The sequence below is a fragment of the Haliaeetus leucocephalus genome, unplaced genomic scaffold (genome assembly GCF_000737465.1).
Source record: "Haliaeetus leucocephalus isolate CR32 unplaced genomic scaffold, Haliaeetus_leucocephalus-4.0 Scaffold1014, whole genome shotgun sequence".
In the NCBI taxonomy this organism is placed as follows: domain Eukaryota; kingdom Metazoa; phylum Chordata; class Aves; order Accipitriformes; family Accipitridae; genus Haliaeetus; species Haliaeetus leucocephalus.
This window is the reverse complement of record NW_010973450.1, coordinates 2,978,884-2,992,154: the sequence shown is the minus strand read 5'-3', so window position 1 is coordinate 2,992,154 and position 13,271 is coordinate 2,978,884. Positions and strand designations below refer to the sequence as shown.

Sequence of the window (13,271 nt, the reverse complement as noted above, 5' to 3'; positions counted from 1 at the left end):
TGTATCATTTTCACAACTCAAATGGAGAAACCATGCTTTCAAGTACAGAAAATAATCCCCCAAATTTACGGGATAAATTTCCAGCCGCTAGGTGTTCAGTGGTTGAACAGCTAACATCAACAATAACCAAGTGTTATAGTAGTTGTCTATTAATTCAAAGACAGATTACAGCTGTGCAAAAGGCTCACAACATACCATTTCAAAATCTGTTTATTTAAGCAACATATTGGCTTAAAAATTTCAATGGGAGAAAATTAAAGTGTGTTCAAATAATGGAAGTGTAATATTATTTAATACACATATTAATTATATGCTTGATGACACATGATCACTATAAAAAGCAGCCAACTTAATGAAAATTATTTAGCTCTGATTATAAATTCAGAATGAATTTCCCAGTTAGGCTCCACTGAAGTAACACTCGGAACTGTGTATTTATCATATAAAATAGCATTTTACAACTATCTTGTGATCGTTTCATTCATAAGTGTCAAAGCTATACGTCAGTTAATACAATAAGTGTACCAAGTCAAAACAGTTCAAACCTCTTTTTCCTCCTGAAGTCCTTGTGTTTCTTCCTTAAGGCTATCCATAACCTGCTTGAGTTTTTCTTCTTCCTTCTCTTTTGTCTTTTCAAGAAGCTCCCTCTCAGATGTTGCTTTGCTGATAGCTTTTTCACTATCAGAAGGTACATTTTTCAATTCTTCTACCTATACAAGGAAAAGACTTTTAACTGCCTCTCCCACTGAAACAGAATAGTTTTGCCTTATTTTTAAACCCTGCCTTTCAAGTGCTACATGGAAGTCAAAGGAAGCGTAAGCCCTAACGAAGCTCTCGTGTTTTTGTAGGGCAAGACACACTGTGGCTCTAGCAGGAGGCTTGGATTTTATTTGCAAGGCTTGTTCAGTTCTAGAGCCCATCCAGAGAGAAGCAAGCCACGGCAGTAAAAGAACATAGCTTTACGCACAAGAACTCAAGTCTTTGAATCACAATGAAGCTTAACTTTTAAATACCTACTTTCAGAAGGCCACTCTCAATGCAGAGAGTGATTTACAATCTGTAACAGCTGGCAACAACCAACTTGGTAAAAATATATCCATTAAATTAACTAGGGAAACAAAAAAAAAAGGTGTTTAAAAAGGTAGTAACTGCAAGAACACACAGTATTCCTGTAATCTCCACAAACATGATAAAAAGATGCTTTTCAAGCCATGAGATCTCCCCAACAGAGCTGAGAAGCAACAGTAAAGCTTTTAACTTTGCGTTCAGACAGAAAACAGTCTGGTACTGCTGGCCATGGTCTCCCATAGTAAAGATGTGCAATGAGCAATAGTTTAAGGGAGAATAATATATTACTTCAGTAAGTTATTTGCAAACAAAATCCCTAGCTCATCTAAATGACATAACAGATTTAAAAAAACCCCAAACATATTTTTCCATCTTCTTTGTGGCACAAAGTACACTTGGCGTCCTTTGCACAAAGATGTTCTCATCTAGAGCAACCAACTACACTTTAAGTAAATCAAGTTGCAGTTCACACTACCTTTTCTTTGTCCTTTTGAAGTTGCTTCTCCAGTTTTTTAGCTTTGCTTTTGGCATGTTTTAGATTTTCCCTTACTTTAACATCCTGCAAATCCAACTCAGTAAATTTTTCTTTACTTTCCTCTATGAACTTGGTAATTTTATTCAGTTTCCTGAAGGGGAAAAAAGAAATAATCATCTATTACATACCCTATAAAAATAATGTCAGTAGAGCTTGGCTTAATAAGTAAGCATATAGTGTTTAAACCAATACTACTCAGTTTTTGTGAGAAACAACATCCAATATTTAACTATTTTCACAGTATTTTCCCCAGGGAAGTGATGTTTCACAAGAAAAAGATCAACTAACAAAAAATATTAAACACGCTTTCAGAAATTTTGTGTTTTTTCTTTAATAGAATGTATAATTCACATCTCTCACAAATAACTTACTATGATCTCAGAAGATGAGGTTAATATTGCAGTTGGATAGGAGATGAGCACCCAGGCAAATCAATTTTAGGGAAACACAATTTATGCCTAAAAGATTCATAAGGAAACCAGAGAAAAACACCTAACATCCACATACCTAAGCGTTATGGTTGTCTATCTAAAAACCTGAAACAATCTCCCAATTATTTTTTGTAGTCGATAAAAAAAAAAGTATGTATATCCTTTAAAATTCACCAAAAATCAGACCTTTTCTTACTGTATTACCCAGATTTCTCCAAGAAAAGCAACCTGCAGAACCAAATCAAACCAATGAGAATTTTTTTTAAATTATTTTTGTGCAAGAGATCATTTAATCCATGCCAGGGAATGTTTAGAAACACCATAAGTGACTCTGCTCATCAGATAATCTACGTTTTTGGTGGAAGAACTACTGAAAAACCCAGCTATGCTCCCTGCGATCATCTTCCCATGCAACCACTGTATATTTCTGCTTTCCCAGGTGTTCCCCCCCCACCCCTGCAATACAACTACCATAGCCTTTTCTGAAAATCCTGCTAACTCCAACACCACATATGCAGAACATGTAAACCACAGTACTCTTAGCTTACAAGTCTATACTTAAAGTACTTACTTTTCGAGTTCCTTTAAAGCTTTATTCTTTGTTTCCATTTCATCTGCAAGTTTACTACTCTTCTCATTAACATCTTTTGTTTCTTCATTAATTTTTTCTTTCTGCATTTCCATATCATTTACTCGTTTCTTCAGGTCATACCTAAAAAACCCCCAAAACTACCAAACTGAAAACTCCACTTTTTTTCCATAAAGCTAACATTCATAATGAATATGTATTTCCAATCTTAAGTGTAATAAAATGATTATGAAAAGTATTAAATCCTAATATCCGTTATTGAGTAACCTTGCCAATTTAGTACAAAACAGCAAGGAAATCTAACAACTTAGACACTTCAGATGAAAAATAGTCTTTAAGTGATCTACTTTCTCAATTTCAGTATAAAGCTATACGAGATTAATTTGCTGGACTACTTTACTTTGTAAAAAGCTGGCAAGCAGTTTTTTGGTTTTGTTGGGTTTTTGGGGTTTGTTTGTTTTTTCGATTTTTATGAAAATGGTCTCTATTTTCCAAATGCTATTCAACTAATTTTGAAGGACTGATACAGATGTTAAGAAATGCAAAGTATTTCTAATTAGAGATATGGAAGCAGAGTTAAAACACCACCACTACCACATTAAAGCCAAATCAAAACTTTAGAGAAGTACTTACATGTAGTATTGACAGATACGATTCTTTTCTTTAAACATTTTGTTTTCCAAAGAAAGAAATTCAATGGCTTTATTCCTGTCGGCTTCCAAGGCATCCTTTTCTTTTTCCACCATCTTAACTCTATTTAACTAGACAAGACAAAGTCAGAACTGACTTTACTGCTAGTACTACAGAAGAACAAACCATGAGGAAAAAAACCCCAGACCCTTTGTAGCATACTGTCCTCTAGAGAGATGGTCTTCAACAATTAACTCTGCAAGGCAATTCAGCACTACAAGTTTTCTGAAATAACAGATCACCATTTCCACAGCAGAGACTGTACTTTTAGGGCAATTCAAACAGTAATTTAAAACTAAAAAGGGATCCTACAGATGCTAGGAACAGCTCAGGCAAATCAAGGAAAACATAGCTGAGAAATAAAGAGGAGTTACCTATAGACTGTGTATGTTATTTTCTATATTTCAACCTTTTGACTAGCCCCTTTAAAGTTAATTCCTGCAACTACACATCTTTTGTTTTTCCTTCCCAGCCTTTAAAAAAAAGTCTGCAACATACTAGGATTTACCAAGGACACATCAAGTAAAAAGAACTTTGATATTATTTAGTACTTTTAGAACTCAATGCATAAACAAAATGTTATGAAAGCAAGTTCTGCAATAGATCTACATAGCTCAAGCCACAACTAACGTTCTGTATTTTTATGCTGCCTCACACAGCTGTGTGCATATCACCTCACCATTGCTCTGCCTCCCTCTCTCCTTTTCTTAGCATATCAAAGGTTTCCCTGCTACTTCTCCTATTTGCTATTTAGCAATAGGAGTCAGGCAGATAGAAAGCCCTATCTGGATGTATTCAGATAACAATAATCTATTTCTCTATTCAGGCTGAGAACCATTTAATGCATACAGATATGATCAAAGAGAGTTCAGCAGGTAAAATCCTGTGTTACAACTCAAGCATTCAAACCTTTGGGAATCAAAAGCCAACAGCATTGTAAGTGTTTAAAGAAGGGCAACTGATGTTGACTGCCCATTTCTTTTATAATTGAGAGAAAAAGCAGATGCAGTAAAGGTAACTCAAAATTTCTCTGTACTTCTCTTACAGAGGAGTGCCAAATTTTAACCAAGTTTTATGTTAGTTTTTTTCCTAAAAAAATCCAATAATGAAACACTGCAAGCTTGTATTTTTTCATTCAGAATTCAAACAAAACTTTGAGACTCACCTTTTGTCCTCTCTGTTCATTTAAAATCTCTACTCTGCGACACAGAGTTTGGATAGGATCTTTTAGTCTTGCCGATCCTATTAAGTCTTCTAAATATTCAAGCATGCCTTCATCATGTTCAGTCTGGCCTTTCGGTTTCATCAATGCGATTTGTTCAACTTCCCCCTTGGAAAAGAAAAGTTTGATGGTTTCTTTTTTTTTTTTTCTGGGGGAAGGACTTAGTACTCTGAAAAAATACAAACATCTTTGGAATGCAGGTATGTGACCATATTCTAGCATTATTAAAAAAAAGAACAAAATAATGCAGTAATCAAAACTGACTATTCAGAGTAGCAATATATTTGGGAAAACAAAGATCAAAATGAATAGAAATTTCCTCCACGGAGTGCATGGTGGCGATGGGCATGAAAAACCAGCATCTCTTCTGAAGCCAACATTCAGGTCTAAACATTTCTTCATTTCTCTAAAGATTCAAAATGTACTTCCCCAACCTAAAAAAAGAAGAAGAGAATAAAGCATGCCCTCTAGGTCATGTAGCACCCAATAGACTTAAGGTAGCTTAATCAGGATTGAAGTCCCTGAAGGGTTCTCTTTAGGAAACAGAAGGTCTGCAAAATGATGTCTGATGGATGTACTGGACTTGTAATTCATACAACTAAGACTTCCTTGTTGGAAAAAACATTCTTTAAGTATTAGGCTTTCTTAATTTAATTTTCTTTTATGTACAGCATTAACTTTAAATTATTAAGCTGAATAGTAACAATAATTGGGGAGGGGTTGTTTTGTTATGTTTTTTTTTTTTTTAAAGTAAGAATTAGGAAAGATTGAACTGAGACAATGACAAGGACTGTTTATTTTACTGATAAAAAATAAAACAAGATTTATATTCCAGTATCCAAGCTATGTATGTAAAAAAAGCCTAAGTCTATATCCACAGAGTGAAAACATAGTTAAGAATTTAGTTATTGTTGGCTGCTTGTTGAGCTTAAGCTGACAGTCAACTCTCTACAAAAGTACTGATGAGGAAGAGCTTCTCAAGAACATACAGAAGGAGGGGTGATTAACGAGACTGCTGGAGAACCAGAAAGGACAGTCACAGAAGTCAACGAAGGGCAGGATTTCTAGGCAAGCATTATAAATCAGACCTGTAAGCAGCTAAGAAACTTGAGAATAAGGTGCTCCTGAATGTTATCTAAGTAAGTTACTAGAATTTTTTGCCAAAGTGATTTCATTCCACATACTCAGTACACAATGACACCTAGTGGCCTTATGCTTTTCTTCCAATTAGTAAATACCAGTTGGCTGAGAATGGAAAAAGCCCAAGTTTTGCAAATTTTGCAAAATAAGAACTAGTATTTATTAAGTCTTTCTTGCACATAATTCCTTTGTTAGAGTATAACACAGTGGCAGATTTTTTTTTAACTTAAAATTCTAGAAGTTAAATGCATCTAAGCTTTTCTTTTCTGCTAATTACTGTTCCAAAAAACTGTCAGCAGGTTTGACAAAAACAAAACAAAACAACCCCTAAACCCCCCAAACCAAACCAAAAACACCACCCCAAAACAACCCAACTCTTATTTTTATTTCTTATGCATCTCAAAAAGCCAAAAAATTAGTTTGGCTAATAACTGCAGTGTAGTACATACAAATCCAATTACACATTTGCCCCCTTGCCACAAAAGTATGATTTCTCTACCAAAAACCACCTGTCAGTGAGACACTGCTCATGGGTAGGAAACTCTGTAACCTCCTAAATTTCTGTGGAATTGTCATAAGTCTCTATTTTGTTTCTTCTCACATTAAAGCATTTCCTCCGTTTACATCCAAGAAAAACCAATCACAGAAAAGATATTTAATGCAGGTGCTGAACATCAAGTCTAAGAATTTTCTACACTGCATGTATATCCCTCAAACTAGGTGCTGCTGTAAACCAGAAAACTACCCTGGATTTAACACAAGCACAGGAATTACAGACAAGCAAGAAATGTAAGTCAACTTTTTTTATGATCTGGCTAAGTATAATTAACCATCTTTAAGTCACAGCCATCTAAGAAAGATGCTAATGTAGTTGTGAGGGTGCTCCATAGCTCACTAACATAATGGAATATAACTACAATGTTTAATGATATAGTAAATAACTAATGAAATTTAACCCAATTGTATTTAATTCTATAACCTCATAAATTAAGAAATCAGAGGTCTGATTGACTACATGGTAAATAAATACATCACTGTATGACCAAGAATTACTGGTGACTTCAGTTTAGGCCACACATACAATAACATTTTAAAAAGTTTAAGTGAGTCGAGTACAGTTGAGAAGATAATGCATGTGAATTGAACTTGTCAGGCTGGCTATTACCAATTTTATATGCAATTCCTCTATTTGACCATAGGCAAACAATTTTAGAATTACATATTCTTCATCTTATGTGAAGAGATGTAGATGGACTACCTACTTAAATTCTTTGATTCTTTTCTTACCAAGGGCAAAAATGAAAACATTTAAGAACTATAAATAACTGAATAACAGTATTAAATATTATTTAATATTCATATTTTTAATGAATATATAAGACATCTGTTTAGCTCACCTCTATAGCTAACATAGTAAGAAACAAAAATGTTTCCAGCTATTTCAATTTCTAAAGAGTGAAAAAGTTGTACCCGCTCTTCATGCAAATAGCCATGACAATGATTAACAGGGAAAAAACACATTTTACAACTCTGCATTCTGTTAAAACTTGATAGTCAATTTAACTGTTTCCTAACTTTTTAGCTGTGCTTATTACTTGACCTGTTATTTGAATTAAGTAAAAAAAAAAAAATTTACAACCTTGCTTATTTATCTAGTAAAAGATCTTTCGAAATACGGACAGCATTTTTGAAAGTGAAACTAAGGCGGCAGCAGGCAGACATTTGTTGAAAAGAAAACATGCTTGGGCATGCTTAACACAGTCGTCACACCTAAATTTAAAAAGTCTCAGAATGGACCACCAGGAAATCTCTTTAATTATTTGCCTGTTATCTTCCTCTAGTTCACAGGCATGAAGTCATGAGAGGAAAGGGAGGAATGTGGAAAAAAAAAAATCCTCTATTTAGTTGAGAAGACAAAATGGATGTCAACACTAAGACATTGGTGACACTGGCATACATCTAACAGAATGAAACATCCACAAAAGTTAAGTAATGGCTGTATGAAAAAAGCATCAAATGTCCACTGAGTATTTTTGGGAGGCTCTAGATCCAGTGCAAGAACTCTAAATGGAATTCCAAACCCAATTTCAGTTTCTGCATTGTGTGTGAAGTCTTCTATATCAGACCGAAGTTAGCACTGGGATGCTGGACATCACTAGTAACAGAAGTAGTCAACTCAAACACTGTATAATGAACATACTTCTAAGTAACAGTTTCTACAGAATGCCTCAGCTTAGTTACCAGAAAACAATTCTTGGTACATTCTAATAGAGAACACAAGTTTATTGTTTAGAAATTTCTTTACAGATAAAGTTAACTGAACACTGTGGCAAATAATGAGAAACCTTGCTTGACAGCAGGCTACAAGTTATTAAAAAAAGGGGCAAGAGTCATTCTCAGTTGAAAGCCATTTCCTCTAGTGAAAAGTATGAGGAATAACTTCAAGGAGCTTGGAAGCTGGAGATCCCGCCTTCCTTTGCATAGTCAAACTCCTGAGGAGGTGAAGTATTTCAGTGCCATGATGTTTAAAAAACTTTCTAAATATAAATTTCAATCGTGCACAAGAGCAAAAATTTTAAAGCAAGTAAATTGTAAATGCCTTCAAAAACCAGAATAAAATTAACTATTTGAAATCAACAACTCGGTTGAGGAGACGACGAGAGGAGCAGCATAAGCACAGACTGAAGCAGCAGCACAAAATACGCTAAACAGGAGTGCCTGGACTTGTTGTGCCTGCTGTGTTTAAGCCCAGGAGGACACCATGGGTGGATGTCCATAAAGATGTCTAATGAACTGACAGAAGTGGCGACATCATCAACATGTTCTATCGCTATTTTAATGTTAAGAGGCTGCCAAGTCAAGGGTCTAACTGTTTTGAGTTACGTGCATTTCAGCAGAAGTTATGCTTGCATCCTAGGAGCACTTTAGGAACGCTGCACATTTAATGTAAGACATTATAGACAGAATTCATCAAATTTCAGTCTCTATGTTGCATGCACACTCTTCTGTGTTCTGTTAGACTAAAATTCTCATTAGGACAGCACACCTCTAACAATGGAGGCAGCTTAAAGAGCCATACTCCATTGGTGTATATAACTTCCTAGAGCTAATTTGTGAAAGGCAAGAATTTCACCTCCCATGTAGCCCTCAAAAGGTGGGACAATAAAATCCCTAAACTCTCTATTACCTCATTTCTTAGAGCTACTACTATTTTCTCTAAAATTACACATTCATTTCTTAAAACAGCTGATCCTCACAGAACAGAAAGCTTTTAATCTGAGTTCATCCAATGTTTTCTGGCATATAAAGATTTGAATTTTAAACAAGGTTATCAAACTGCTTGATAAAGGGAAGTTTTGACCTACTCATTAAGCTGCCTTTCTGCAGCTCTTACCACTAGTCTTGAAACAGGATACTACTTTTCACTTCTGCAGATAACTCCTGTTTGTTGCTCTTGGCAGACAGTAGCATTATGTTCCAGCAACCTTCCTTTACATTAAGAATAGGGTCTGTAGATTGAAGCGCTAATTCCAGAGCTAAGAAGTATGAATGGCATAATGCACTAATCCCAATACTGACATTATCCAGCCTCAAATAGTGATAAACTGTAGTCGCTGGTAATTTGTGCTGTGCACAGTAGTAGTTCAGTCTGTGATAATGCTGGAACTGGAATTATGGAGTTTCAGAATAGAGCCATCAGATTCCATTTTAAAATTCTGGTATGAAATGAGACAGGGCTAGCAAAAAGCCTTTGACATTGAAATATTACTGACAGCAACCTTAAAACTCTTCATGAAAAAAGAAACAATACTTTTTTCTTTGGTTGCGAAAACTTCCCTGCATTATGACTAGTTGTTTTTGGATAACTACAGAGAAAGATGTTTGCTTACCAATTACTGCCTCCTCTTCTCATCCTTGAAAATTCGGGAAAAATAACTTTTGAAGACTGTGTCTTGCAACACAATGAGTTTTGTCAACTAAACTGTTAATATAACATTTGCAGATCTACTTTGTTAGCATTCCACAGAATAGTTACAGCAGCAAGTAGGTAAAAACAATCTTCCAGGATTTTGGGTTGTCACTTAATTTCTGGTATCTTAATCTGAAGCTTTACAATACTGAAGCTTTGAAATAAAGTGCTGAAAACCTTGGGATAGATTAGCATGATCCTATACAACCTAACAAATTGGACTAACTTTTAAGTGTTAAAACCCACACATCAAGAACACTTTTGAAGCACACTAAAGCAAGGGCACATTAAAACATATATTGTAACAAAGGAATTTTGTAGCTTGGAATCCAGTAGATGGAAACATACTGCACACTGGGGGTGGAGTACTGGGTAGTTTGGGTGTTTTTTTGAGGGGAATTTTCTATTGCAGTTGTGTTTTAGTTTTTGGAGGGGTTTTTGGCAGTGGAGCTCTTCAACACTAGTCAAATTCAAAAGTGGAGTAATGTAACATTAAGTGAACTGAAATTTACATTCAGTTTTGCTCATGAGGAATAGTTTTAGAGAAAATACTGCCTAGGAGATGCAATACTATACATTAGAAAAAACCTTCTGTGTTTTTACACACGGCTGAGAATCTTAGGCATTACCTTAGACAGCAGGACATCCCATTTGTCTTAGTTTCCCCACTTCATCTGTTGCAAGAACACAAGAAATCTTCTAAACCCTTTGTGGCACTTCAATGTGTTTTACCAATTGATTCCAGGCTTAAAAATCACATATTTTGTCAATACTGGTAAATTACACAAATCCTTTATACAAGCTTTTCTTTTTGGTTACAATTTCTCCACCTTTGAGGTGCTGGGCAGGAGGAAAGCCTTCTTACTTCTTCAAGTTGTACAAAGGAAGCATATTGTAAATAGGGAGCATCTCCTGTAAGAGCCTAGATATTTCCCCTCTCATAAGAAGTTTCCTTAAGTTTCAAAATTTGGATTTACCCCCTCATGCTTAGATGTCAAATCTACGCAGCTGTGGTTCTGCATCAATACAAGGTGATAGCTTCATTTCAGAATTCTTCCGCTACCAGCATTTGGAGTAATGAAAAGTAAAATAAGTCTAGCTACTACAATCTGTCCAATTTCTAATTCCTGCCTTGTAACAGAAGTGTTACAGTATTTGGAGAGAAAGCTGTGGTCTAGGGTTATGGTCAAAATAGGTAATATTGTTTCAGGATTATATCAAACACCACAAAATTTTAGATATGATGACTGTGGCTATAACGTTTGGTATTTTTAGGGCATTCATGGCTTTTTAAAATTCAAAAATTTGTTAGCGTCACTATAATGGTAGCATACTTTTGATAACATACTAGCTTTCAAGGCTTTTTAAACATCCATAAAAGAAAGTTTTGTTAATGAGTCCAAAATCTTGTGATGGATGGGTATCAGCAGGCTATACTGTAATCCCGAGCGTAACACCTGTTACAGTACAATTACAATCATCTTTTAACTTCTTAATACTGTCAATAGGTATATTCAATTTGCTTACTAAACTGATTAAATAAATTAGTTTGCACCTTTACAGTATTACATAATTGCATATCATTTAAGAGATATGCAAATGTAGACAGTGGTCAGAACATAATTTCATTTAATTTTGTTAGGCATCACAAGATTAACAGTCTTGTGATATTTGTGACAGTATTATTATATATGCATGTATAAAAAAAGATTTAGTGTAAACACATTGAATTTTAGATTAAAATGGTTTAAGCATGAACATTTGTTCCCCCAAAACAGCTATTTGAGTTATTAGGAAAAGTCATACCACACTGAACTTTGAAACAATAGGGTTTTCTTTATATGCAACAGGTGATCAACAGAACTCATCCTTTAAGCACTGAACTGAAGCAAACAGCTGAGTTGCAGCCAGCCTATCCAAAACGCTGAGAAAACAGTACTTGCAGTTATAACGGCCACCTCTAACTCAAAAGTTTTGTAGGTGATTATAGTAGCCATAGGCAAAATCTGTTATCGTTTGTCCTACTGAAGAAAAAAAAAAAAAATCAATCTTGATCAACCCAAATTATCACCCAATTTCAATTCTTAACTTTTTAATATGGAAGGATAGGCAGAACTGACCTGGCAGAAGGCAAACTTCTCTTAATAAAATAATAGTAAAATTTAGAACTTTTGTGTAGAGCATAGCTATATTTCAATCTCTTTCAAACGGTGAAGCATTTCTCCCAAAGCAAAGGGAATGTGGACAAGAGATTTTGCAAGTATTTCATCAGCCAACCACAGGAGTTGAAAATACATGGCACACAACTTCTTAGCATCATCAGCGTAAGGAAAAACAATGGCTTATGCAGCCAGTAGAATGAAATCGGTGGCACTATGGATTTGCTTGAAGGAGAAGGCACATTAGAACACATAGAACATTAATTACAAAAGCTATTTTTCTACAAAGATTTAAAAGATGGAAAATCCAAGACCAATTTTGGGAAATTCCAATTACTGTTTTTCCTTCCTTGGTCTTCTATTCTAACCCACTTCCAAACATTGACATTAGAACTAGCACTAACACTAAATTACTACTAATGAGATTTAGGCTCTCATGCAGCTCCAATTCTACATGTTTCACAGAACTTGTAACTGCTGAAAAAGTCAGTGGGGAGTAAAATTAGGGGAAAAGTAGTAATGAATATTAACTTGTCGTATCACTTGGTAAGTGCTAGCTTAGAAGTTGTATAATTCTTAGTTTCTGCATCTGACACTAGTTACCTCACAATCTTTTTTCCCCTGGGTTTTTTTGTGTAATCAGTTTCTGGATAATAAAAAGGCACCCAATTATCTTATGTAAGCCACTAGGCACCAACACAGTCTTTCCATTTCCCTGTATGCTACTTGCACTGTTTTCAACCACTCTCCCATTTTTTAATTTTTCTTATATTGGACTCACACTTGGCTTTTTTTACTTCATCAGAATGATAGCTCATACTTTTTAAGTAGGAGTACAGTAAGGAATAACAAAAATAAGTGCTAAATCCATGTATTTTCAATTTTCCAGAATGGTAATTTCAGTTTGACTTTATTTTGACAGTATGCCCATACTCCACTCTTCATGTAAAGTTTTGACTGTGAATTCTAATTCTACATACATGGGTCTTGGAAGGTACATACATAGATACCCAATATTCCTGTAATCTTATTGTTCTCCTGGCAACGTGACTGTAATACAGCTCTCGTTGTAAACCACAACAGGTTGGTTTGGTTGTTTTTTTTTTTTTCCTTCCCCCAATTCCATGTTATTGCTGCTATTACTTAATGCTTCCAGTCATATCTCATTTCTACCCTTCAATTTTACCAGACGGCAAACATACAGGAGGGGAGAAATTATCAAATACTCAACTTCATGCTCTGCCTTCCAAGAAAAGTGTTATAAGCTAGGTGGGAAATCAAGAAAGTCAAATAAGTAATAAATGCACATACACAAATCTACAAGGCCACTAGTGTCCAAAGATGAGGAAAAACTTAGAATTAGCCTGTTATACAACATTCAGTTGTTTGCACAAAACTACCATTCTGCATTCTGGAAATAATTTAAAAGTAGCCTTTGTCAAGCTGTTTGCACATCTGTCTAATTTT

General features: G+C 35.0%; 1 protein-coding gene across 2 annotated transcripts in view; it reads right to left on the bottom strand.

Annotated features, from left to right (window-relative positions):
* SMC4 (structural maintenance of chromosomes 4) overlaps window positions 1–13,271 on the bottom strand; it is a 39,851-nt gene that overhangs the window by 15,563 nt on the left and 11,017 nt on the right. For both annotated transcript variants that reach the window (XM_010584974.1, XM_010584973.1), the window contains 5 exons: window positions 4,479–4,643; window positions 3,257–3,384; window positions 2,606–2,746; window positions 1,544–1,694; window positions 546–710 (listed from right to left, as the gene is read on the bottom strand). In XM_010584974.1, the coding sequence (XP_010583276.1) occupies window positions 546–710; window positions 1,544–1,694; window positions 2,606–2,746; window positions 3,257–3,384; window positions 4,479–4,643 (750 nt within the window). The remainder of the gene's footprint in view (window positions 1–545; window positions 711–1,543; window positions 1,695–2,605; window positions 2,747–3,256; window positions 3,385–4,478; window positions 4,644–13,271) is intronic.